The sequence below is a fragment of the Apodemus sylvaticus genome, chromosome 2, assembly GCF_947179515.1.
Source record: "Apodemus sylvaticus chromosome 2, mApoSyl1.1, whole genome shotgun sequence".
Lineage (NCBI taxonomy): Eukaryota > Metazoa > Chordata > Mammalia > Rodentia > Muridae > Apodemus > Apodemus sylvaticus.
In genome coordinates this window covers 84,057,000-84,084,989 of record NC_067473.1, presented here as the reverse complement: position 1 = coordinate 84,084,989, position 27,990 = coordinate 84,057,000, and the positions used below count along the sequence as shown (strand labels likewise).

General features: G+C 39.9%; 1 protein-coding gene across 2 annotated transcripts in view; it reads right to left on the bottom strand.

Annotated features, from left to right (window-relative positions):
* Positions 1-413: 413 nt before the first annotated feature.
* LOC127678681 (broad substrate specificity ATP-binding cassette transporter ABCG2) overlaps positions 414-27,990 on the bottom strand; it is a 112,868-nt gene continuing 85,291 nt past the window's right edge. For both annotated transcript variants that reach the window (XM_052173824.1, XM_052173823.1), the window contains exons 5-16: positions 27,713-27,865; positions 25,799-25,956; positions 23,531-23,682; positions 21,464-21,568; positions 18,764-19,014; positions 15,335-15,417; positions 9,534-9,623; positions 8,314-8,438; positions 6,918-7,072; positions 3,519-3,608; positions 2,222-2,304; positions 414-620 (exon numbers count right to left, since the gene is read on the bottom strand). In XM_052173824.1, the coding sequence (XP_052029784.1) occupies positions 473-620; positions 2,222-2,304; positions 3,519-3,608; positions 6,918-7,072; positions 8,314-8,438; positions 9,534-9,623; positions 15,335-15,417; positions 18,764-19,014; positions 21,464-21,568; positions 23,531-23,682; positions 25,799-25,956; positions 27,713-27,865 (1,593 nt within the window). In that variant the 3' untranslated portion in view covers positions 414-472. The remainder of the gene's footprint in view (positions 621-2,221; positions 2,305-3,518; positions 3,609-6,917; positions 7,073-8,313; positions 8,439-9,533; positions 9,624-15,334; positions 15,418-18,763; positions 19,015-21,463; positions 21,569-23,530; positions 23,683-25,798; positions 25,957-27,712; positions 27,866-27,990) is intronic.

Here is a 27,990-nt window from a genome sequence, read left to right as displayed (position 1 = left end):
AGACTTCTAATATAGCTTTAATATATGTGTGTGTGTGTGTGTGTGTGTGTGTGTGTGTAAGACCATAAATTCACAGATTATTCAAATCCTACTGTCCTACCTTATTGTCTCGCTTTCTGTTATTTTAATGCAGGGTCCCAACAAACTTTGACCTACAATCTGTTTCTGCCTCCTAAGTGGCAGGATTACTAAGGATGCCACCATGCCCAGCTTCTCCAGGATGAAATGTGTATTAGTGACATGTCAGCAGTATCTAGAATTCAAGTCTCCCCTTTTCAATTCAGGAAATATGACTGGATGTTCTGCCCATGACTACTAACTGATGAGCTCAATATGTATCACATAATGTCCTTAGTTTTCAGTGTTAGGTATTTTTGTAGTCAGAATAGCTGTGAAGAAAAGAACACTGGATATGTTAATCAAAGTGCTCATATTTAATAGGAGTACAATTAATAGTCCATTAAAGGGAAAATTAAGAATACTTTTTAAGAAACAACAATTTCAGGTAGGCAATTGTGAGGAAGATAACAATCATACAAGCCAGGGCTACATGATTCTTCCACAGTCCCCAAGGTGACAGATCGATGCCCTGACTTATCAAGTAGCCATCACCAGTACATCTGAAATTGAAAATACACAAAATTAACTTCATTTCTAGCATGTCAAATATTAATCAATACATTCAGCATTTCTTTTGTTACATAAACCTATTGATTAGCCAAATAAATACTTCCCCTTATAATTTACAAGATATTGTGCTAAGCAACTTGTACCTAATTAAGTTTTGTTAATCCTAAAACAATCTAAAAGAGTATAACTGTTAAGTAGTTTAAGAAATTTGGCCATGTTAACAGTCTCACTAAGAACTGAGTTTCTTGCTTCTTCACATTCATTAATGTTAAACCTACAATGTTTTTGCCTACAAAGCACAGGAATACTTCAACAATGCCTTTAAAACGAAGACCTCAGCTGTAGCCATACCAGGCTCAGTCCTTCACTTGTAGCGTGCTAACCCACAAAGCGAAGGAAACAGGTCAGAATGCTACACCTGTCGAGAAGGAAGCAGGGCCTTCCTCCAGTCAGCCCTCGCCCTGCAGACACTCAGCTGGAGGACACTGCTGACAGCCACAGAGAGTAAGTAGCTCAGAACAGGATGCAGTGGCCCAGGCAGCGAATCTATCTGATGTGGCTGCTTTTCCAGAGCATGATGAGATTCAGTAGCTCCCTAAACGGCCATTCCTCTCTGCCTTGAGAGCAGGTTTCTCCTTTTGTCAGTATGAACCGCATGTGAGCATGAAGCCTGCTCCTCCTTCTCTGTACCACTTTCCCTGCCCACTCCCTCCTGACCAGCTGGGAGGGAAAGATGCCACACGAGACCAAACCCATAGTAAGTGGGCATGCAAAGAGAAGCTCGAGAAAGAACCTCTCTTCACAAGTTTCTCTGCTCACAACCAAACACAGAAAAATCATCCTATCAGCAGCAATTACTTCTACAACTGAAGGTTCAGGAGACCAGCATTCTTTTTGTTTATTAATTTCTGTATTCAAAATCAAGCCATTAGCAATTATCATAAAAAAGAATTAACATTTTCAAATAAGATCATTTAATTTATTAGAACCTGAGTTCTATTTTAATTCTTGAAAGAATGCTTCTTCTTATAGGGAGAGTTTTATTCTGTTTACACACACACACACACACACACACACACACACACACACACGGCCCTGTCTTCCATGATGTTCCTAAAGCCAGCATGAGGTGACAGGGTCACAGGATCTGGGACTCCATTTTTGCATTCACTGTCCTAGTGCTAATGACTGTCTTCCATGCTGGGCTCCTTGTTAGCACCCATTCCAGTTCAGAGACCACAAGTCTCTTCCAAACACGCAAAGCAGCCCATTTATAACCCACAAGCTCTGAAAGGGAAGAATTCAAACTGACATTCAATAAAATAATTAAGGGAATTTTAAAATGTCTCAGTCACTAGACAGGAAGCATTCTTTTTTTTTTTTTTTTTTTTTTACATCAAATGTGGATCTATCTGTGATAAGTTAAATGAACTGTTCAGCATGCTCACACGAATTACAGTATACAGAGTCCCTTTCCAGACTGGAAAATTAAGGCTCAAAAGTTTGACTCATCCCACCTCTAAATCCAGCAACTACTTACAGCACACCAAAGTAAGACTCGAACATACTCTGACCCTGAACACAAACTTACATTGTATAGTTGGCAGCACAGGTGTCATTTTCACTGAGTCCTGAACAAAAGTCTTGTCCCAAGAATTCATTATGCTGCAAAGCCTAGAATACACATAAAATCAGAGCGACATTAATAGTGTTACATTCCAAAGTGTTTCCACAGGATTATCACAACTGTATGCACAAATTTAATCTTTATTGTTATTTCTAAGAGCATGGCAAGCTGCATATGCATGTGTGTTCTCCCTCCCTCTCTCCCTCTCCCTCCCTCCCTCTCCCTCCACCTCTCCCTCTCTCCCTCTACCTCTCCCCCCCCCCTCTCTCTCTCTCTCTCTCTCTCTGCACTAAAATAGCTGAAGCCCTGGCAATCAAGAAACTTAAGGTTGGGATGCCACTTCCAACTGGCCCACAGGAAAGCCTAGTGACTAGTCAGAGCGTCCTCATCCTGATTTTGTAACCCATGAAATCTATAATTTAAATAATATAATGATGCTCAATGAATAGTGTTTATTTATAGTAACAATATTTCCTTATTTTAATACAATTGTAACTATGAAAATGAGAATGCTCATTACACTGAATTAAGATGCAGTTGTTTCTTTGTATTTGACTAACTGCTAAAACCAATACAGTTGCTGAATATTAGTCTATTTCTCTTCAGACTTATTTCAATGTAAACTATGTATAATAGTCCCCTGTCATCTCATTTACTTTCTTTTTTTTGTTTTTTTTTTCTTCATTTTTCTTTTTATTTATTTATTTTTTTATTTACATTGCAAATGATTTCCCCTTTTCTGGGTCCCCACTCCCCGCAAGTCCCATAAACCCTCTTCTGTCCCCCTATTCTTCCATCTACCCCTTCCCACTTCCCTGTTCTGGAATTCCCCTATACTCTTGCACTGAGTCTTTCCAGAACCAGGGCCCACTCCTCCATTCTTTTGGGACATCATTTAATTTGTGGATTATGTCCTGGGTATTCAAAGTTTCTAGGCTAATATCCACTTATCAGTGAGTGCCACTTTCATACTAAACAGAAACAGGGTATTTTTCATCAATTAGTCAACCTCTCCCCTTTATGTGATTTCCCCCACACCCCCCCACTCATCGTGTCCCTCCAATAATGGAGTGAAAAATCCCAGATTATTCTTTGATGCCCTAATTTCCAAGACTAATAGGAAATTATCATCCACTGTTCCTGGAAGGAAACCTTGGATGGGATAGTTTCATACTTGTGGCTAAGGAAATGACGAGGTTAGACTTTACTGTACTGTTCCTAGTCTAGAACCCAGTCATAATGACAAACAAGCATAACTTACTGTGAAGCCATATCGAGGAATGCTAAAGTACTGAAGCCAGGACAGCCAAGGCCCAATGGTTCTGAGATTCACCAAGAGGCCAGAAAAGAGCTGTAAGATGGAAAACCTGCAAGTCAGAACCAGTCCAGTAACTTTGTAACTACAGACAAGACCTCTTTTGAGGCCCCTACAAATAGACAAGTGAGACAGTGTAAGTCTGTAATCAAAATTAGAGAAGGTAAGACAAGGGATCATGAGTTCAAAGTCAGCCTAGGCTACCTGGCATGACTATATAAAAAACAAACAAACAAACAAACAAATAAACAAGCAAAACCCCTCCCTCTCAAATAACCTTCACCTTGTAAATATTTCTGTAAAGTCCAAGACAGTATGAAAACTTCTCAGGTATTGTACATACTAACAGTCTTGCTTGGCACAGAGTTGTTCTATAGTTGGTATTTATAGAATTAATGATAGGATAATATATCTATCATTAATATTATAGATTCAAGTTATTTAAAGATCCTTAATCATTTAGAATAGGTCTTCAACTTTCTGTTTTGTCACCCAAGGGTGTAGGTTAGCTCCAGGCTTCTAACACAAACCAAATTATGCAGATGTGCAATTCTCTTACTTTTAAGATGGCACAGTACTATAATATAACCTTTGCATAACCTCCATGCTTTATTACTCTTTAATTTGCGTGTATATGTGTTCTGGCTGCGTGTGTGTAAGTGCACAATGTGCATGCCTGACACTCATGGAGACCAGAGAGGGTACTAGACGCCATGGGATGACCGACAGCTATAAGCCTCCATGTGGATCAAACCTAGATCTTCAGAAAGAGCAGCCACAGGCTTTAACGGCTAAGCCATCTCTCCAGCCCACCCTTCACACTTTACATATCACAAATGTTTCAAGATTACTCATAGAGTGATTAAAATACCTAATATAACAAAAATCTAAATAAACAGTTGATATACTCTATTATTTATGAATCAGTGAGTGAATGGATGAGACAGGGAATCCCTGGCTATATAATCCATATAGTCCTGGCTGGTCTAGAATTTCCTATGTTAACCAGGTTGGCCTCAAACTTGCAGTAATTCTCCAGACACTGGCTCCTAAATGTTAGGATGTGCTGCCATTATCAGAATATACTGTTCTTTAAGGAATAATGACATAGGAGAAAATGACATACACACATGGGAAAAATGAACATTTTTTTTTCAGTTGAATCTTTTCATGTGGGAGGCAGACTGTACTAATTCTCCTTCTAATAATCCTGGAAATATAGAACACTAGAACAATTCAGAGCAGGCATGGTGCTGTACATCCAGACAAGATTTGTTACTTCCACAATTTACATTTGATAGTCATAGCTCTAGGAATAATTTTAAGTTCAGAATAATCTCCAAATTAGAACTGTTAAGAGTATGTGCAAATTTACAGCAGAAAACATAGCTAATACCTTCATGTAAGCTACAATGGCTCAGTGGTCAAGAGAATTTACTATTCTGGCAGAGGACCTGAGTTGGGTACTCAGCACCCATACTAGATGGATCTCAACTACCTATAAGTATCTGGTGCCATCTTTGGACTTTGAGAGCACTGTGCTCTTTGTAGACTCCACACAGAAGCACATACATTCACATAATTTAAAAATCAAAATAAATCTTAAGAAAAACATGACTGCCCCCAAAACAGAACCACTGGATATCAGGAATGGCCTGCTCAAGAGGAAAATAAGCAGAATAAGGTTCTTATGGGATGTGTCTAACATACTAAGAGAGCTGGGATATACAAGACAATGACAATGTTGTTGGCCTGTGTGTGCATGTTTAGAGCTGTGTTAACCAAGTACTGACTGTATGACAGGGCATCTCTGAGCAGAGTAGAGTTTGATGACTGGCTTTAAAGTCCTATTTATAAACACATAGTCAGTCCAAACAAGAATGAAAACATGGGCTGGAGAGATGGCTCAGTGGTTAAGAGCACTGACTGCTCTTCCAGACGTCTTGAGTTCAATTCCCAGCAACCACATGCTGGCTCACAACCATCTGTAATGGGATCAGGTGCCCTCTTCTGGTGTGTCTGAACAGTGTACTCACATACATAAAATAAATAAATCTTTAAAAAGTAAAAACATTCATTTCTTGCTATTTTATTTATTAGATGAGAATATGAACAGATTGTCATTTTTACATGGTATGCACACTGGTAGTTTCAAAATTCAAAAATGAAAGAACTAAACCATAGTAAATCCTCAGTTAATGACACCTCACTAAAAGATGGCCTACTCTAGTAAAGAGGATGAGCGTGTTGATGTGCTAGCTAGTCCTATTTAATGATGTAAGAGAGAAATAAATATGAGAATTGGCCCTTTCGATTTATCACTTGAGTGCAAAATTGAACAAGATTAGGAATAAGGAAACATTAAACAAAATGTGAAGTAAGTATATACTGATAGAAAACAGTCAGAAACCTAAAAAAAGGTAGGTGGACTTTGAAAATTTATACCCTTTTCTTTTTAAAGACAGTCTCCAGTAGCACAGGCTGCCCTTAGACTTATTAAGAAGCTAAAGATGACCTCACATGACTGATCCCCCTGTCTCCAAGATCTCCTTTGGGCTGAGATTATGAACATACACTATTTAGTTTTTTTTTTTTAATTTTGTTTATTTATTTATTTATTTACTTATTTACTTATTTACTTACTTACTATTTAAAAACACTTCTTAAAATATAAGAAGGACCCAAGATAGACCCCTTAGTATACACTGTTACACTTCACAAGAGCTTCACTTTCCCCTTTGTGAGAATTAAAACCATTTCTGGTTATTAAACAGGAGATGGCATGAAAAATATGCTGCTATTTTTGTGAAGAAATCAATAATGACTTTTGTTTTCAAACTTCCACTCATCAATATTGTCTAAAAGATTGTCTAATACCAGCAAGATGCCTATTTCCCATTTCCCCTTTCTGTGACTTTTCTTTGCAGGTTATCAGAGTTTCTGAATAACAAGAAACATACTAGGTACAGTGGCTTCAGTGGCAGTCATCTTGAGACAGGGTCTCACTCTGTATTCAGATCTGGACTGAATGCACAGGAACACTCCTGAGTGCCCAGATCACAGACACATACCACATGCCAGGTTAAAAACCATCATCTTAAAAGCTTATTAGTAAGGACATGTCAGCAAAGTCATAGCAACAACTTAGGTAGCAATACAGAGACTTGATAGGGTTGATGAGGACAGCCACTGCCTTCCCCAGTCCTCACTTTATTTCAGCATCTGGCTTTCTGAAAGTTTCAGAATCCTGGTGCAAAGGGTCCTCAAAGCAGGTATCTGCAACAGATGGAATAAATACAGAGAAAGAAGGGCAGGAAGCAGCTCCTCGGAGCTGTTTGTACTCACCATCATAAATACAAAAGAGATTGTCATGAGAAGTGTGGCTACAGACACCACACTTTGGCCTGCGGCTATGGCCAGTGCCATGGAACTGGCTGTATAAGCCACCATTACAAGGGTAAACATCATGATGAAAAACGCCTCCGCCGTCTTCTTCAATCCTTGGAAAGAGAAGGGTTTGTCAGTGCAGCTACTGTGTATTTGGTTTGTTTGCTGAGTAAAGAACACTGTTGACATTATCATCAGAAGTAATGAGAAAGTGTCACTCATCACCAACTCCCCTGGGTCACCAATTCATTGTTCTATCCTGTGTAACTGCATCAGCTACCAGACTTTTCCTTGCTGTGCTTATTTTAAGAGCACTATTTCAGATAGTATGTGGATTCCTTTACATATTTAATTACTAAGATTAGTTCTGAATCCACAGGTGAACAGCCACAGGAAACGCAGCAGGCTCCACGACTACTGCCTTCTCACACCCATCTCGCTTGCTGTATCTACATTAATGAAGAAACGTTAATCATAATTACATGATCTCAGGGTGGCTTAATATGGAGAGTGGAGGGTTCTCCTATCACCTGTCTCACAAGTCATAAAAAAAATGGAGCTAAGTTCTCAAACTATGTTATAAACTTTAATAAGATTACATGTGCACGTGCACGCACGCGCGCGCACATACACACACACACACACACACAAATGATTATGGGTGTGTGTGTCATACAAACTGCAAGATATGAATATATACAGAGCAAACACTGAGAGATGTGGAGATGTGTAGGTAAATGAATGTTTTCTGTTGATTGAGTTTCCTGCAGTAGAAGAAGGCAGTAATCATGGGACCAGCTGTGTTTCCTGTGGCTGTCCATCTATGGACTCAGAATTATTCTTAGTAACATGTAAGGAAATCCACAGAATATGTGAAATAGTGGTTTTATATATCTTGTGTGTGTGTGTGTGTGTGTGTGTGTGTGAGTGAGATATAATCTGTTGGTTTTAGAACAGTGACAGGAAAACAGATCAGGAATCTAAGGTTCTAGATCCCACCTCATATTCTTTATGATAAACCACGTATATAAAAATGGAAGTTTTAAACTCTATCAGTGCTTTATAAAAACAGAATGATATCTATGCATATGCGCATATATCAGTGAAAAATATGGGAAATTTGATGTCACCATCCTAAGGTGGAAGCCTAGGGACAATGTAAAATTAAATAAATAAACCTCCAACCTCAATATGGTTTTCTTACTACGGAATATAAATTGGAATATGTGAAATTATTAAAATGCTTAGGTCTCTTTCTACAGTCACATAGAAAAAGGTAAATAAAAATATACAGAGAAATTATCTTCACTTTACATCCATGACTAAAGGCACTTTCACTTGGTCTGTTACTTACCTAACATGAAGTATAATATACAAGTGAATATAACACTTGGCAAGAACCTCATGGGTAGTAAATCAGATACAATCTTTCCAAAGAAGTAAGAAGACACTCTGTAATATCCACTGATGTACTCATGTCTATAAAAACATAAAACATAGATCCCACATTAGTCTAGAAGGCACAGAACAGAAGATTGGTTGCTTGTTGCACCACTAGATTTCTAGTAAGGCAGCATCCCACATGCTCCAGGCTGCCCTCCATGTCTTCTGCCATCTTAGGTGTCAACTCCTGCGCCCTCAGCTTTAGGAGGCTCTCAGACTGTGGCTCTCTCTCATTACAGTACTTCCTCTGGCTGTAATGCAATCCAGCATCTGAAGGCCTCACTCTGAGGAAACAGTGTCTATGCACACTTGTTCTGCTCAGAGACTGCTTCTCTGATGCTGGGTTCTTCTGGAGAACTGTACCTCAAAAGTTCATCCCCAGTTACAGCGTTTTCAGCTACTCATTACAAAGAAGATGAAGCTGTTATTCTCCAAGCTCTTCAGTGTGGCTTCAGCTCATGACTCTTTTAACTTCTGCTACTCACATTTTTTTAAGCAAAACGTCTTCCTTCAAAAGTCACACCATACAACCTTATAGATTTGTCATATACCAAATCTAATCTCTCCTCTTCCTGACCTCTTTCTCCAGTTATTCTAAACTCCTCCACCAATGTCTTTGTTCCTTTTCTCTCTGTTGGTTCATTCTGCTGGCAAATATAAAGGTAAGAAAAATCTCCCCAACCTATGAAAAACACAGGAGAAAAAACACCCAGCTCCCTGCTGTGAAGCAGGCTCTTCCCAGGTTGCTACCCCTCAAGGCTTATAGCTGCTCTCTGCCCTACTGACCCACTTTAGCTGCTGTACCACCTAACTCTTCTGAAGCCCCACACCAATGTGTGACTAACCAGAAGATACTTTGAGCTCTGCTGTTGTGCTTTCCCTCACAGCACTGAGGTTGCCAAACTACAACCCAATCTTGAAACTTCTCTCTGGCAAGCAGGCAACATATTTACTTTCCCACCTTCCCTGGAACTGCCTTTTCTTAATACTATAATTGTATACATTTTCAAAAATCCATATTGTATAACACAAATATATACACATGCAATTAAGCAGATAAATAAGAGACACTAATAACACCAGGATGGTATTTTGACCCAATGGTGGATGTGACCAGTTTCATATACTCACATGAAGAGTTTCTTCTCCACTACAAACAACTCCACAGCCGACACACTGGAAAAACACTGGTTGGTAGTCAGGAAAAACAAAACCCCAGCTCTGCCAGGACAGAATGGGAACAGAAGTACCAGTCAATTCTGGGTACTCACACTAGTAGTCTACAAACGATGTACCATTAACACATCTTTAAAAAAAAACAAAAAAAAAAAAAAAAACGAAACTGTTCTGGTTAACACAGAGAGGTGCCTATGCCTAGGGGCTTAGCAGGTATAGGTGGCAACCTAAATCAATCCTCATGATCTCATGGTACCACCATGAGAGAGCTGACCCTACAAGTGCACCATCGCACATACACATACATGCACATATGTACATATGCACAGAGAAGGCAGGATGACTGTCCACACACACCAGGCACCACGTACAACCCCTCATCCCCCGTGTCTGTGGCCCTGTGGTTGTGACTATGTGACTCCACTGACTGCATGTTACAGCACACTCAGAAGTTCTTGGCCTTAGGTTGTTATGAACTGAACTGTGTGTGTTGTTCCCGTAAAATTCCCATTGAGTCAATGACCTCTTAATATGATGCTATGGGGAACATATTTTAGGGCATGTCCAACTGTGCCCTGGCACGAAGCAGAAGATGGCTATCAGTGAAGCCTATACTATCTAATCCTAACTGTCAAATTGATATATGACAGAATCACCTGGGAGGAGTCTCAATGAGGAGTCATCCGGATCAGCTGGCCTCTAGGCATGTTTACTGGAGGCCTGACTATCGTAACTGTTCACTGAAGAGAATTAAACCTGAATGTGGGTGGCACCATTTCATGGGCCAGGCCCTGGCATGTGTAGGGAAATAGAATGCCTGCTGAGCCAAACTGGCATGGAGGCCTGTGCTAATTCTCCATCTGCCAGCTGAGTCCGGCAGGCAGAGAGATCCCTGCGCTTCCTTCTCTGCTTTTGACAGTAGCTTTAAGTTCTGGCATTGACCTTCCCAAAATAATGTGGATGTTCACCCAGAATCCAAATAGTCTTTCTTCTCAAAGTTGCTTTTTGGTCAGGGTATTTTATAACAGAGATTAAAAAATAAGACTAGGATTTAGCCCAACATAAAGTTGGGAAATGGCTTAGAAACTGGGAACTGAACTCAGGGCCCTAAAAGAGCAACAAGTGTCCTCAACCTCTGAGCCACTGCGCCAGGCCACAGCAGTGTATGTACGAAGTCCTCAGCATCTAGTTCCCTCGTCTATGCTGTGTTGGCTTATAAATGGCACCCCCAATAACCATCAATTGCTAGCAACTTTGGAAACAGTCTTGCTATCTCAACCTTCAAGGAAAGTAAAAATATAATGCTATATCTCTAAGAATAGCTCTCTAGAATATTAACTGACTCTATACAGAAAGAAAACTGATTTGAACTGAATGATAGACTTTCACGTTGATTCTTTTGAAAGGAATCGGCCTTTTCCAGATGTGAAACAAATGCAACCATCCTTGATCGTAAACTGAGAATAATATCATCTATCCACTCTAGCCTCCAGATGGTGGCCTGAGGCAATGGATGCCAAACGCTGAGTGAAATCTCAATGGAAAACTGTGACTCACTCTATAGGAATTGTGATATGGACTATGATCCCAAGGTCAGTGCTTCTCACATATACTCACAGCATGACAAAGCAAAATATCTCATTGTTAAGCTGGCTGCAATACCATGTACTTTTTAGGCTCAGCTCCCTGGAAGGCTAAGGCAAGAAGATCAACTAACTCCAGACGAAGAGTTCAAGCCAGCCTGGGAATCATGGTAAGACCCCCATTTCAAAAAAAGACAAAAAAATAAATCATTTTGAAAACAAAATTTTCAATAATGTGCTGGAGAGGTATCTCACTGGTTAAGAGCATTTACTGCTCTTCCAGAGGACCTGGGTTTAATTACCAGCACCCACATGGCAGTTTACAACATCTGCAGTTTTGAACAATCTGACCCCCTCTTCTGGCATCTTCAGCACCAAGTACATACCATGTGCATAGATGCACAGTCAAAACACCCAAACACGGCCAAATCTTCAAGAAAAATTCAAGAACATAATTATGACTGAATCTACACAGATTATCGTATTAAAGAGTTAACATAAACAGTCCCACACACTCGCTCAACTTCCAAGTCAAATAAATCAAAACATACACATACCTTGTCTCAAAAGCAACAGAAGAAAAACAAATAAGCAATTCAAAATCAAAACCATGCATGCATCAACAGATACTACCAACAGAGAGAATTCCTAGAGAACTAGAGAAAATACATATAAAACTTTATCTGGTAAGCACAAATAGCCAAGAAAAATGAAGGTTTCTTAAAACTCAACAACAAAGTTTAAAAAAAATAGATGAAGGACTGAAATATGTATTTCTTAAACATTAGATGGATCTTTATTATTAAAAATAAATAATAATCATGATACAGAAAAATTGAGACCCTGTGTGTAACAGCCAAGAATATAAAATGCTACAGCTGTTATGGAAGATAAAATTACATTTCCTCAGAAAATTATCACATTTTAGCAATTTCCTGGTAAGGTTCCTGTGAGAACTGAAAGCAGGGATGCAAAATGTACTTGTAGAATTATACTATTCACAACAACTACAGGGTGGGAGCAACACAAAATTTCTGGAACAGGTAATTCGATAAACTAGATCAATTGATAGATACATTATAGACAGACAACACACAAACACACAGTGAACTCAATCAGCCTTATAAAGGCAAGTCTTACTGACTAAGCTACAAAATGGATGAACCAAGACATTACATAAGGGAAATAAATCAGTCTTCAAAGGGCAAATGCTTATGATACCACATATAGCAAGCTTCTAGAATAGCCAAATTTAGGGACACAAAGTAGGATGCTTTACTGAGGTGAGATGAGGTGGGCACAGAGTCATTACTTAACAGATATGGTGGATGCATTGGATGTTGTCAACAGACACAGTAAGTAGTGTGAATGTTATTAATGCCACTGAAGTACATACTGGTTAAAAGGATATATTACTTTTTTATGGTTATATCGATACATACATATTTATGTGTTTTGTGTGTATGAAAAATCCAACTCTTCCATTTTTCAATTCACCAACTGTAATGGTTTGTATATGCTTGGCCCAGGGAGTGGCACTATTAGGAGGTGTGGCCTTGTTGGAGTACGCATGTCACTGTGGACATGAGCTTTAATACCCTCTTCCTAGATGCCTGGAAGCCAGTCTTCTCCTGGTTGCCTTCCAAGTAAAATGTAGAACTCTCAGCTTCTCCAGCACCGTGCCTACCTGGACACTGCCACGCTCCCTGCCTTGATAATAATGGACTGAACCTCTGAACCTATAAGCCAGCCTCAATTAAATGTTGGCCTTATAAGACTTGCTTTGGATATGGTGCCTGTTCACAGTAGTAGAACCCTAAGACAGACATTGTTACCAGGGACTGGGGTAGTGCTGTTGAGAGGCCTGACCATGTTTTTGTTTGGAAGAATGTGACTTTTGGGACTTTGGGTTTGGAAACCCCATGTTTTTTTTTTTCTTTTTTTTCTTTTTTCCGAGACAGGGTTTCTTTGTATAGCCCTGGCTGTCCTGGAACTCACTCTGTAGACCAGGCTGGCCTCGAACTCAGAAATCCACCTGCCTCTGCCTCCCAGAGTGCTGGGATTACAGGCGTGTGCCACCACCGCCCAGCTGAAACCCCACGTTTTAAGTGGGGATTAATGAGCCATCCTAGTAAGATTATGGAAGGCTTTGTTGCTGTGAGTGATTTGAACTGTGCAGCCCAGGCCCAAGAAGTTTCAGTGGAAAAGAACTTCAGAATGTGGCCTAGATATTTTGGTAAAAATGTGGCTGCTTTTTGCCCTTGTCTGGAGAGTCTGCCTGAAGCTAAGGTGAAGATACGCAGATTAATTGCACTGACAAAGGAAGTCCAGGAAATTCCCTGCACAGACTTTGTTCTCTGGTTAAGTCTCATGAAGAATGTTTTGAACAAGTGTAGCAAGCTTAGAAAGGAAAAAATATATGGTTGGAGTACTAAAGGGGCACCAGGAAGTGGAATGGAGCTGGATCCGATATTCTAGGAGATAAACAGATTAACGAGTGGGAATTTGGGGCAAGATCCCACCCAGCTAAATTTAGGTCCAACAATGGTAGTACACACCTTTAATCCTAAGAGACAAAACCAAGCAGATCTCCAAGTTTCAGGCTAGCCTGGGACAGGGCCAGTTTTAGGTAAAGAAAAGATTAAGTCCAAGTGTGGTGGTACACACCTTTAATCCCAGGAGACAGAGCCATTCAGATCTCTTGAGTTCAAGGTCAATCTATAGAGCAAGTTCCAGGACAGCAAAGTAAGTTAGAACTCACTTTCAGCCATGTGACTCTGGCTTTCGAATCAAGAATAGAAGGGACTGCTGGGACAATTGATGCTGGTTAGCTAGAGCTAAGAAATTAGCACTGATTAAGAAGAGACCAGCATAACTGAGGTGAAATCTTCTGGGAAGTGTTTTCGGAGAGCACAAAGAAGCCATGTTCCAGAGATAGTTAAAGTTGTACCTCATGCTACAGCTGGACTTGGTAATATGTAAGAATCACCCAGGTGGTACTGGTTTTGAAGGCATGAAGGGGTCATGGAGAGCAGCTGAAGCCTGGCACTGTGAGAGGCTAGAAAAAGCCACTAGTGAAGGTGCAGCCTCAGTTGCAGCTGATGGCCCAGGTCTGGGGGTCATGCAAAGAAGCTGAGGCTTGGCACCATGGAGGGAGCCTGTGAGAGGCTACTGGTGAAGCCTAGCTGCAGTGGAACACCTCAGCTATTGGAGATGGCAGTACCAAGGGATGACCACCAAGAACAGCAGCAGCAGTGGAGTGGAGTCAACCAGAGCCTAGAGTGCTACAGAGGGCAGAGCTGGAGATGTAACCCAAATACTTTGGAGAAGCCCAGAAGATCATTTGTGGAACAATGTGAACTTGAAGACGCCTTGGAGATAGACTCCAATATGTTAAAGATGCCAGAGCCACAGGATACCTGCGGAGGAAGGCTGCTTGCAGAGTGGAACCAGCCCAGGAGAAAGAAGTTTGTTGCAGTCAACAACAACAAAAAAAAAGGAGTTGAAGATCTGAAGACAGCTTTGATATCGGCCATGGAAATGCGGAGTTTCCCATCTGGTTTCCTGCCTTGCTTTGGGATTACTGTTAAGTGACTGAATGAAGCTCAGATGAGACTTTGCACTTTGGACTTGTAACACTGTTGGGACTGCTATATAATATGGGGACTTTGAAAGTTGGACTAAATGTTCCTTTTTTTTATTATGCTACGGCTAGGAATGACTCCCATAGCCTCGAGTGTTTTAACAAGCCTATGAGGGCCAGGGAGTGGAACATGATGGTTTATGTATGCTTGGCCCAGGGAGTGGCACTATTAGGAGGTGTGGCCTTGTTGGAGTAGGTGTGTCAGTGTGGGCCTGGGCGTTAATACCCTCCTCCTAGCAGTCTGTCATGGTATCTGTTCACACAGTAAAACCCTAACGAAGACACCAACTCATTCCTACCAACAAAGAAAACAGTAACATTTACCCAGAACATTCATTATATTTAAATCCTTAATCAATATTCATAAACGTAAAGTAAGAGTATTTTATCAAAACTAAGATCCAAATTTCGTTGGTTTTCATCTGGAATAGATTTCTGTACCACTTTTTGAAAACGTATGCTTTTGCCCTGAATTAACCCATGCTAATTTTTATCCTACGGAATGGGGGCAAAAATTCAAATTTACTTACCTATTTTGTATTCCAGTGGAATCATTTTTCAGACCAAAGTAAATGGCACCAATAATCAGCCCCAGTATGACTGTAACAATTAACTTTTCAAAAAGAAAAATGAAAATAAAATAATTTCCATTAGAGGTTAAAATGCTTGATTATTATTTATTATTTTAAGATACATGTACGAAATCCAATTTCATAAGCACTTTAGACACTTGGCTACAATAAGTTCCTGATAAAATATGGAATGATGTGTTCCTAGACTGCTTTCTAGATTAAACTGAAATCAGAGCATTTATAGCCAGGGAACTGAGAAGTCGGCCACATATGCCCTAAGATCTACCAGTCATGGCCAGTGAAGTCTCAGGTGAGACACTGGATCCACGTACCATACGTAGGGCAATCTCAAGAGGTTGTTTTGAGAACAAACCAAAGTCCAAGAGTCTAAAAGTTTTGAACTGAAATGAACTAAGCTTTCCTGTTAATGAACAAAAAGTTTTCCATAAGAGGTTAAAATGAGAACACGATGTCTTTTCTGTTAATGTTAAAGATTAAAAACAAAAACATTAAAGCACACAGGCACAAATGGAAGTAACAGTGAACTGGGCCCCACCTATTCCAACTCTGGAGTTTACATGCATGGGAATGTAAAGAGTCACTGTCAGAATAAACAGATAACCAACCAACCAAATAAATCTATCCATCTGTCTTGCTTTCTCTAGGGGTATCCAAGCCTCCCTTTCCTGTCTTTTTTCTCACTACTTCCCCATCAGCATCAGCAAGCTATGTGCCTATGGTTACCGCAGAACACCGGAGTTGCTAATCTTCTATTTCCTCACCCACAGACCCATCTTCAATTTGTGCAGATTGCTCCCAAGAAGACTGCATCTGCATCACTTTGAGAAAAATTCTTTTAAAGGTGATTCAAGCAGCAAGTCTGACATAGTGGGTACTCTGAAAATTATACTTTGGAAAACTACACTTACTTATATATGTGCAAACTATGTATTGATAGAGCCTTCAGAATGTATTTTATAAGCTTGTCCTGCTTATAAAAATGGTACATAATGAGATTATTTATCTAAAGGATTCTATTTATGAAAATATTATTCACAGGTAATTTTTAAAATGTAACAAATATTCACCTAAAGAAAATGAAATATTCATTTATATATCTTGGATTTTTCAGAGCTCAAAGAAATCTTAATACTTTAAGAGTATCATGATATAAAGTACACCTTGAACAGAATTAAAACTGGTTATAAACATACATTTAAACATTTAATGTCCTATGTAGTTGCAGCAATACAAACATATTTGTGTGTATGAAAAAAGCCAAGTCTTCTGGTTCAAAACATGAAGAGTGTGTGCACGTGTGTGTGTGTGTGTGTGTGTGTATGTATATGTGTGTGTTTGTGTGAATGTGTGTGCACATATACACACTAGCATACACGAGAGCAGAAACCTAAAGAACCAGAAGTGTCAGCTCCTACTGGAGTTTGAGTTATACATGACTATGATTTCTCTGATGAAGGTGATGTAATGAGCTTCAGTCCTCTGCAAGAGAAGTACAAGCTCTTTTAACACCTAAGGCACGTCTCCTGCGTGGCATAAAGTAATTTGTGAAGGCCATATCTGCAAAGAAGCAAGGTAAATTAGACAAAGAGAATCATGAACTGTGAAGACTGGCTAGAAATACCATATTTGGGAGAGAATTACAAATCTCTTTGCTATTAAGGTATAAATTTAGGATGGGGAAACCCATTCACTTGGTATATTTTTATAACTCTCCTACCTAACCCTAAGCAGGCCAAGCTTATAAAATAAATTCTGAAAGTTCCATCACACATAGTTTGCACATATATAAGTAACTGTAGTCTTCCAAAGTGTAATTTTAGGAGTACTTACTATTCCAAAGTACACACTTTGTTTTTTTTTTTTTTAAGCATTCAAACTCCCTTTACTCACATTGCAAGTATTACCCTTAGAATGTTTCCATTCTAAGCCTTCCTAAAGGCTTCCAGTCATCTTTGAAACTTACTGTCCAAATAATTAGCTCCTATGATCCCGCCAGTCTTTTACTATATGTAACGGTTATGGTGGCTAGTCTGGGTTGCCAACTTGACATAGCTGGGAAGGTGGAACTTCCAATGAGAAAGCACCTCCATCAGGTGGCTTATGGACATGTCTGAGGAGCATTTTCTTTATTGCTAAATTACATAGGAGGGATTATCCCAATGTGGGCAATGCCAGTCCCGGGTAGGTAAGAAAGCCAGGGAGACAAGCCACAGGGAGTAGTCCTTCCTCCACGGTCTCTGCTTCCTTCAGTCCCTCCATAACTGACTATAACCTGTACACTTTTCTCCCCAGAGTTGCATTTCACCAGTGTTTTATCACAGCAAATAGAAAAGCAAACTTGAAACAGCTATGATACGTCCTGTACAATGGAACAGAGGAGACTTTCTATGAGCTTTTGGTATTTCTGACTTTTGTAGTTTTGAACAAAAGGGTAAAAAAATAAATTCTTCAAAAATGTTATTGTCTCTTTAGTCTAATGTGTTGATCCATTTTTTCAAAGTATGTTCTGAGTGACTACAGTTAAAAATTGTACTGAAGTTAAAAATTATGAGTTTGAGCTAGGCATGGTAGTGCATGTCTTTAATCTCAGCATTTGGGAGTCAGAGGCAGGTAGATCTCTGTGTGTTTGCCAGCCTGGTCTACAAAGGGAGTTCCAGGACTGCCAGGGCTACACAGAGAAATACTGTCTTGAAAAACCAAAAACCAAACCAAACCAAACCAAAACCAAAAATAAAAAAGAGTTCTTAGCTCCTAACAACTCTACAAGAGACAAATATAGCTTACAAATGGATTTGACCAGAAAAACATTAGCATATTAATATTAGACTAAATTTTTTATACAGTTAACACATTCATTCTAAGATTTTGCAAATATAACCACATCTGGTTATATGCCAAGTCTAAATTGTGTAAATAACTAAATGGTTCAAACCAAGTTCAACTATTTCAAACAAAAGAAAAGATTTATCATCATAACACCACTGTATCAACTCAATACTTTAAAAAATTAAAAATACACATTATAAAAAAAACCCCACGAATAGGTCAGTTAGCTGTGGTACAAGTGAAAAGCAGGGGCGGCTGTACATTTCTACTTCTGTAAGCTCATGAGCTAAGAGTGAATGTCACCAAATTTTACTACTGGGGAAGAGAACCACAAAAAGAGAATTGTTTACAATTTGAAATTGAAACCAGTATCTGTTAGCAGAGATACAATGGAGATGACAGAAAGTTATAGAAGGATAAGTAGAAAGTAAATAAAATCCTGAAACAAATGTAATAGTAGTAGAAGAAGGAGAAGACCCATCAAGAAGCAAGCTCCTCCTCGTGACTATTTCATAGCACATCCGGCATTTGTGACATTACCTGAGCTACAGAAGCTTGAGGATTCCCGAGCAGGTTTTTAAATGAACGCCTGGCAATCCATCTGAGCTGATGACAGAATGAGGTAACATATACGGGCTCTCTGACCGTCGATGTTCCTTTATTTTTCTGAGCTACTGGAAGTTGATCTAATTCAACTTTTGTTTCTCCATAGATGGCGGAGTTGATATAAAACTCAGCTAAGTTTTCTATTACTGGCTTCTCTCTCTTGGAAGGCTCATCAGTCTTGTTTGCTTTGGATCAACATAGATAAAGAAGTGAAATATTAACAATTAACAACAGATTATTTTTCATTTTTCTATGGTTCCATAATTATATAATTCCTTAATTCTACATTTGTGTGTGTGTGTGTGTGTGTGTGTGTGTGTGTGTGTATACATATATAAAACACTAGCTGGGCATGTGTTGGAACATGGTCAAGGAATGGAGTCATATAAGGAAAATTCTCAGTGCTTGTGAGGACATTTCAAGAAAACAAGACAAGAGTTGTGCTGCCACTCAGTGCCTCGCATCTGCTTCTCCCTTGGGGCAGCTAGTCCCATTGCATACCAGGCTGGACTGGAGGGAAGGAAGCTTGGCTCGGCATGGGTGAGTGCAATGCAGGATTGAGGAGTGTGAGGACAAAGAACACACCTGGCAACAGCTTTGGAGAACTGGTTCATTTATTGGGACAAAACAGGGTATTTATGCCCCTGGGGAGGTAGCCAGAGTCTTTGGGGCAAGGTTTGTGTGGCCGTATACCACTGGCAATGGCAAGGGTGTTGGACTCTTCATCTGCATACTCAACGGCTGTAGGGTTGAACACTGTGGAGTGGGCGCGCCTTATAAGATCAAACAAAGAGGGAAGCCTGATACCTGTCAGGGTAATACATTCTTACTAGGGTTGATGTGGGAGAGTCAGCTTCATGGCGCCAGGCTGGGAGAGGGAAGAGTGCCATCTCCTGACATCCTCATGACTGAGGAGGTATCTGGGGTTGATGCTCTCTTGACCCTTCCTCCATAACCCTGGGCCATTAAGGTACCACACCTTATGACCTTAGTTCCTTTAAAACATGGAATTGTCCTTGAATATGTTTTTGTGCTTCTCACAGGTATAGTGGATAGGAATTTACTTTAGATTACTCAAGATTGCTTGCTGTTACTCAACGAAATGTTTAAACTATCCTTTATATAGCCTTCTATGGAAAACCACATGTTTGCCACGTACACTTTGTCTTTGTGATTGCATACAGCCTGAACTCATGAGAATGTTACTAATTTGACCTTTCTTAACCCTCAAAGTTAAGAGGCTTTGAATAAAGCTGGCTATTACGTGAGATATTAGTCGGCCATATTCACTGGTTCTACTGCCTCTGTTGAGTGGCATTGTGCAACAGGCAGAGAAGCAAAAGTCTCTGAGTCTGAGGCCAGCCTGATCAACACAATGAGCCCAGGCTAGCCAGGGCTTCAATGTAAAACTCTCTCAAAAGAAAAAAATTATTTACTATAATTAGTTTACATATCAAAAAACCCAGCTAACTGAGCTGTGCATAGTCACATCTTATGGATACAGAAAACACTGTGATAATAAATGTATATATACATACATACACACATAAATTTAGACCCTCATTATTTAAATAGACATTATACTGTGCAGAGTTAGAATTCACTTTTAAAACGATTCTTTCTGGCCTTTACCTTCTATGGACAATACACAATGTGCTGCTTCCTGGTTTGTGTTTGTTTTGAGATAATCACTGTGTAGCCCTGGTTGGCCTGAAACTTGCTTTATAGAACAGACTGGCTTCAAACTCACTGATATCTGCTAGCCTCAGCCTCTCAGTGCTGGGATTAAAGGCATGAGCCATCATTTCAGGGTTGTTTATAAAATACTTGCGATAGCTAATCTTGGTTGTCAACTTGACTATATCTGGAATTAACCCATGTGGCTAGGTATATCTATGAGGCATTTTTCTTGATTAATTCCCTTCAGGTGGGAAGTCCAACCCTAAATCTGGATCTCTTTTTAGGATAGGAAGATCTACCTTAAATATGGGCCATACTTTTTGATGGTAGCCTATATAAAGGGTGTGGAAGATGAAAGCTTTTGCTTCTTGCCTCCTTGCCTTCACTCCCACTGGCAAGTCCATCCATCCTGCTGCTGAGGCATTCCATTTTTGGCATTAGAGCCTACTTCTTCAGGATTCCAACATACACTGAAGAACTAGAGACATCCAGCCTCTTGCTGAACAGCTACTGGATTCTTGGACTTTCTATTAGTAGACAGCCTTTACTGAACTAGCTGGACCATAGCCTGTAAGCCACTCTCATACATATATACATACATACATACATACATACATACATACATACATCTATCGATTCTGTCCTCTAGAGAACCCTGACAATACTATTAAAAATAACCATTTTAACTGATAATTTGCCTTAGAACTGATACTTTCAGATAAACACTTATTTACAAATTATATTAAAAACACTCATAGCACTTACAGAAAATAGTCTATTTACTATTTTCACATCACTGAATTAACATGAATTTTAATGGCATGATTTTTGTTTTAAGTTAGGGTCACACTATGTAGTCCTGGGTGGCCTACAAAAGAACGCTTTAATGAGTCACACTACTGGCTTGGATCAAACAATTAGACACCAATGTATGAATCTACAAGATTCATGTACCTTCATTGTCTTGCTCCTCTCTATTTAACATCACAGCAGAAGAATCTCCATTGATGACATCAAGGAAGAAATCTGCAGGATTGTTGTAGGGCTCACAGTGGTAACCTACAAGAAAAGACAATAAGAAAGGACACCACTTTGATGGTCTTGGAAAAGAGAACGTGTGTTCAGGTGAGGGAGGGAAGGCTTGGGAAGACAGAACTCACCAAGTTCTCCCCATTCTCACTCTCCCTTCCCTTCACTAACAATCCTTTTCTCATGTACTTAACAAATACTCCAATAATTCCAGAGGAATTTTGGACACTTGCAAGACTCTTGCATTGGTGTGTACTATAAATTATGAGCCACAAAGGGCCACTGATGTTCTCGAGTGCTCACCAGTCTTCTGGCCAAGATCTAAATCCAGGTCAAAACAAACAAACAAACTAAGAAACTATTGGCTGTCCTTATAAGCTCTGATTTCGAGATCTGCACTTCATTGTTGTTTCTTCAGCTACTAAGTGGGGAAATTCTAATTCTCTTCTGTCATCCTGCCATCATTCCAAATAGAGAGCAAGTTTTGGGCAGCATTCTCAAGGGAAGATAGACAGTACACCGCACTTTAATTCTGGTCTCAGCTTTATAGTTCTCTCAAACTGGCCCGAAGTCAGTCTCAAATTCATAGCTCCTGAACTCCCCACTTATTTAGGCTCAATTATTCAATTTTTTTTCTTAAAAAAAAACATTTCTTATGTATATGGGTACTTTGCCTGCATGTGGGCCTGGTGCCTGCAGAGCCAGAAGACAGGGGATCTCTGTGGACTGGAGTTACAGAAGCTTGGGAGCCGCCAAGTGAGCGCTAGGACTCAAACTAGGGTTCCCTAAAAGTGAAGACAGTGCTCTTAACCAAGGAACGCTCAAGTATTTTAAATGACAGATTAATTTTTTTAAAAAATAAGAATGATAATGAATATTTAAAAGTATATATGAGGTTATAAAGAATCATTTATAATTATAGCCAGGTATGTCTAAAATGAAAAAGATATCTACTGAATATAAAAAGATGGGCTGGAGAGATGGCTCAGTGGTTAAGAGCTCGGACTGTTCTTCCAGAGGTCCTGAGTTCAATTCCCAGCAATCATCCATATGGTGGCTCACAACCATCTGTAATTGGCTCTGATGCCCTCTTCTGGTATGTCTAAAGACAGTTACACTGTACTCATACACATAAAATAAATAAATCTTAAAAAAAAAAAAAAAGAAATAAATCACAGGGCTGGAGGTGGCTCAGCAGTTAAGAGCACTTGTTCTTACAGAGAACCTAGGTTTGCACCCAGCACTTTTATTGCAGCTCAGAACTATCTATTAACTCCACTTCCAAGGGGATACAATTCACTGTTCTGATCTCTGAGGGAACCAGCCCTACATATGATGCATATAGATATATATACAGATGAACCAATTCATACATATAATGAATGAATCAAACAAATCTTAAAGAAATCACAAATGTCAAAAATGCAGGCTCATCAAAGTGAGATTTGAGACTAGTCACTCTACTAGTGAGTCACTCAGACCCACCCAGACTAAATTATCAATCCCACATCACTAGAAAGGCAGGGATCATTTCCATGACATGACTACCCCCCACCCTCCAATCAGAGCAAAGCATGATTGCACACCTGTAGCTTGTGAAAACTGATCTGCCATGATCATCCATGTAGTTAAGGAGACAACAATCCTAGTGTTTGCAAAAACTGTTCAACTGACCAAACTGCTAGGTGTGAATCTACTCTCACATCTACTGAGTTTTCAGGGAAAGATCACCATGACTGGGAAACTGAAGCAGTGTTGATGGATACACTTGGGCACAAATGATACAGATATTCAAGTAGCACAGGAAAGGTTAAAGGTCTACACAAACAAGCACAATGAAGAGAAACAGTATCACAAAACTGAGCAACGGTACTTACCATGGAGGAGCCATGGTAAGTTACAGGAAGACTAAACAGCAGGCCTGCGGACCCTCTGCAATATCCACAATTCTGTGAATAAAGGACCTACCACACAGGAAACAATCAAATATACCTGCTGATGCAAAGTACTCCAAGGCCTTCTGTGCTGGCCCATGGAACATGAGTTTCCCAGAAGCCAGCAAGGTGAGGCTGTCAAACAACTTAAAGATGGAATACCGAGGCTGATGAATGGAGAAGATGATTGTTCGACCCTGCTTAGACATCCTACACGACAAGAAGAAAAGTAATGAGTCATTAAGAATCTGGTCCTCACATTTATTGTTAAAGAGTACTTTATTCCTTCTCTTAGAACATCTGTTCCAATTTCAACTTGATTTTCTCTTATACACATAATGTATTGCTCATCTCAAGGTATACGTTTGAGATCATCACTTCTCTTACATGTTTTTAAGTATCAACTGTATGCAAGGAAAATTAAACTTGATGCTTTGAAAAACAAGCGTAGCCGGGAGTATAGCAGTCTTGGAGATCAGTTGTAAATAAAGTGTTTAGCATGTGATAGTTCTTGGACTTAATCCTTAGAAACAAACAAGAACCAAGTCAAACGAATCCTGCCAGGATTTCTTAAGAAAGGAACAGTTGGAGAATGGATTCCACTAAACCTTAGAATGCTTACTGTCAAATGCAGTCAGTGGGACAGTCTTCACAGATACTGAATAAGAGTCTTGGGAGAATACATAATTCACACACACACACACACACATACACACACACACACACACACACAAGAAAGATAAAGAAAGGCTTGTACTAAGGTGTGGAAACACATACAGCAGGGCACTCAGGGAGAAGAAGGACCCTCTTGCTTGCAAATGCAGAAGCAAACAGAGTAAGTTCTGGGACTACACAAACTCCGTCTCAAAAAACAAAAGCAAAAACAAACAGAAACTCACCATTACCACCATTAATATCCCACCAAGCCAAAATATCAATAACTGAATAACTGAAATAGAATATGAAAGACACACATCTAGGAGTTATTGTACATCAAATACAAAATATAAAGCTCAGTCTGAAGTTTATCAAGTAGAATATCAAAGGCCTCACAAGAGTGACCTAAGGAAGAAAAGATACGCAAGGAAGAAAAACACATCAAACAAACTTACACAAGAAGGTCTACTCAGTAAACTGTAGGTCAATGTTACAGAGCAAGTATCAGTCTGTGTGTGTGTGTGTGTGTTTCTGTGTGTGTGTGTGTATGTGTGTATGTGTATGAACATGTGTGTATAGTGATGATGTTAGATGAAGAAACTAAGTACAGAGAATGCAGCAAAATTTATGAAACCAACCTAGGTGTCAATACCAGAGAAACGTGCAAACAAAAGTTCCTGGCATTTGCAGGAAAGGAGATTTTATGAGAAAACCATGTTAAATAAATTAATCTAGTCTCATAAAGACAAATATCTTTCATCTTCTCTCATCTGGGTTCCCATATCTTATAGATACATAAAATCATGCATGTATCTATGACATAAAATTAGTAGTGAGACTGTCTAGGGGACAAAAGGGCACAGGATTAGAAATGTGAAATGGGGAGTGAGGGAATACAGAGGGGGCATGCTCACCACACTCCATATTTGTGTGAAAATGTTCTTATAGAACACAGTAGCATGGTACAAATGAGTATATGCAACGAAATTTGAAGCTCAAAAGGAAGAGAGACTGGAGTAAACAGACCCAGGATGAACATTCAGTCAGGATCTGTATGAACTGGAAGGCAACAGGGAGGAACCTGGAGGAAGCAGAGCTGTGTGAGGCCTGATCCTCAGAGCTGGCCTGAGGACTAGGGACATCAGAGTGACCATATGCTCTAAGAGTCCCCAGGGAAGACTCCCAGGCTCCATTTCCGACATTCAGAAGCAATGGCTGCACATCTATCAGCCTGCAGGTGGTATGTTTGCACAGTAGTGCAGATTTCTGTTGTTAAACTACCTAGTCTGTGGTGTTTTGTTGTAACTGTATGCTACCTACATACAACCCTAAAGTAACTAGGTTCTTGTGTCTATTTGATGTTCCAGACATATCAAGCATGTTGTCTTGGGGCCAATGGCTGTCCTCTCCAGCCAGATTCTGTTCCATCTAGAGCCAGGCCTCACTCTCCTACACCCAGGTCCCTTGTCCATGCCCAAGAGCCTCCATGACCTTCTTGCTATTTAAAACAGCAACCCCGCCCCACCACAGACCTCCTTCTCTATATTCTTATCAACCATTCTGAGCATCTTTTCTTTCCCTTTAACAGAGGAGGAAGAAATCTGGTTGTCAAGGTGCCACATATAAGTGACTCAATAGCATATAAATGAAAATGTCCTGTAGCATTTACCTTTTCAGGAGCAAAAGGACAGCATTGGCTGTGCTTGAGTCCAAACCAGTTGTGGGCTCATCGAGGAAGAGGATGGAAGGGTCAGTGATCAGTTCCATTCCGATGCTTGTCCTTTTTCTTTCTCCTCCAGAGATACCACGGGTGAACTGAGTTCCAACCTAGAGCAAGTGTCAACTTTGTCAACCAGGGTGAACACGATTGCCATTACTTGGTAGATGGGGCTAATGGTGCGGCCCAGATTGTCTCCGGATGTGTCTTGTAAGCACACACCCACCGCCTGCCTCTGTGGGGATGCTGTATTGTCTTTACTCTGAAGATTACTGGCTTATCAACACCAAAACACCTGGGGGAAGATGGTTTCTTTTTTATCAGATGAGTAAACTGAAGCTCCAGTTGGAGCTGCAGTGCAGCCTGACCTCAAAGTAAGGTCCGTGCTTTTTAAAAAATATTTAATTTTTTTAAAGATTTATTTATTTTATTTATATGAGTCTGGCACTGTACCTGTCAGACATACCAGAAGAGGGAATGGGATTCCATTACAAATGGTTGTGAGCCACCATGTGGTTGCCGGGAACTGAACTCAAGACCTCTAGAAGAGCTGCCAGTGCTCTTAACCGCTAAGCCATCTCTCCAGCTCAAGGTCTGTGCTTATAACAGTCTGTTATCCCTCAGAAGCCATTCAATTTATTTGGTTTCTCACCAAGTTGGCTAAGCCTCAGGAATCTACCTGTCTCTGCCTCCCCAGTGCAAAGGTTACAAGAGAGTACCCCCACACCACACAAGGCTGGCTTTCCATGGGTGCTGGGGACTGAAGTCAGGTCCTTGTGCTTGTAAGCAGGTTCCCAGTTGTGACACAGGTAATAAAGAGAAAAGGGAAGCACACTGGCCATAATTTACAAGCATCCAGCACCTAAACCCCACACTGCCCAAAGGTTCCTAAACAGACTGAGACTAGGAGGAGCAGAAAGTTCCCATTCCACCACACCATGTTAAGTACCTTTCAGTCTCCAAGTTCAGAACCATGCAAGGTTATTTTTCCCAACAAAATAATAGTACATGAATGGCTGCTAGCAACTACCAAGAAAAACAACAGTCCCTTATGACTGCCATTATCCATGGCCTCTAAGGAATTAAATAATTATGGGCAGGAGGGTTAAACTACAACCACTGTATTTTCACCCAATGCCCAAATGTCTGCTTAGCCAAAACTAGATAGACTGATGATTTATAAAGTTCACCCACTGTCTCAATTTCTCTTCTTGATCCTAATTAATATTCAAAAGGAGAAGCACCTTCTTTCTCTTTGTTACTCTCTTACTAACACAGCCTGGTATGTAGGAGTCTGGAAACAAAGGCTGACAGTAGGTAAGGAAGAAAGGAGAAACAAAAGAAACTGAGGAGAAATAAGACTGTCTAAAGAAAGACTACAGAAAAGTAACTTGAACCCTGGACAAATTATAAGTAAATCCTAATGTGATTTATATTTATAATTTTCAAATATAAATTTGAAAGCCAAATTATAGCAAGATGTTGCATACAGAGCAAGAACCTTTGAATTCTTGTCTTTCTTGTGTCACAACTATTCCTCCACAAGCAGCAAAGGACTTAGGGCAGATAAAGGCTGAGCTCTGACTAGAAGAGTGAGGTAGGGAAGAGCATATAGGAAAAGCCATATGAAGAATCTGTTTCCCTGCTGGGCTACACTCCATTTCCAGGAATCAATCATTTTTCATTTTTTGTTTGTTTTTTTTTTTTCACCTTGATTTCTATCTAGAATTCATTTAGCCAGTTACTTTTTCATTATACAAACAGCAGTTACTTTTAGCCCCAGACATTATAGGAAACTTTTAGATAACGTTATATTGCTTACACAGGGTAATTTCCTGGCTATAATACTGTGAGAGGGTTTCATACCTTGGAATCAGCTACTTTGTCCAGACCTAACTCTTTAATGATCGTGTTAATCCGTTCGTTCTTTTCATCATTCTCCATAGTCGTTGGAAGCCGAAGAGCTGCTGAGAACTGTAAGTTTTCTCTCACCGTCAGGGTGCCCATCACAACGTCATCCTTAAGGCAAGGTGGCATTTTAGTGAGATATGGGAGGGAGCCTTTTCTATGACCATGACTTGTGTATACGACTTGAGTTCAGTCCATATACATAACACATCCAAGGTAAAACTCTGGCTACTGGT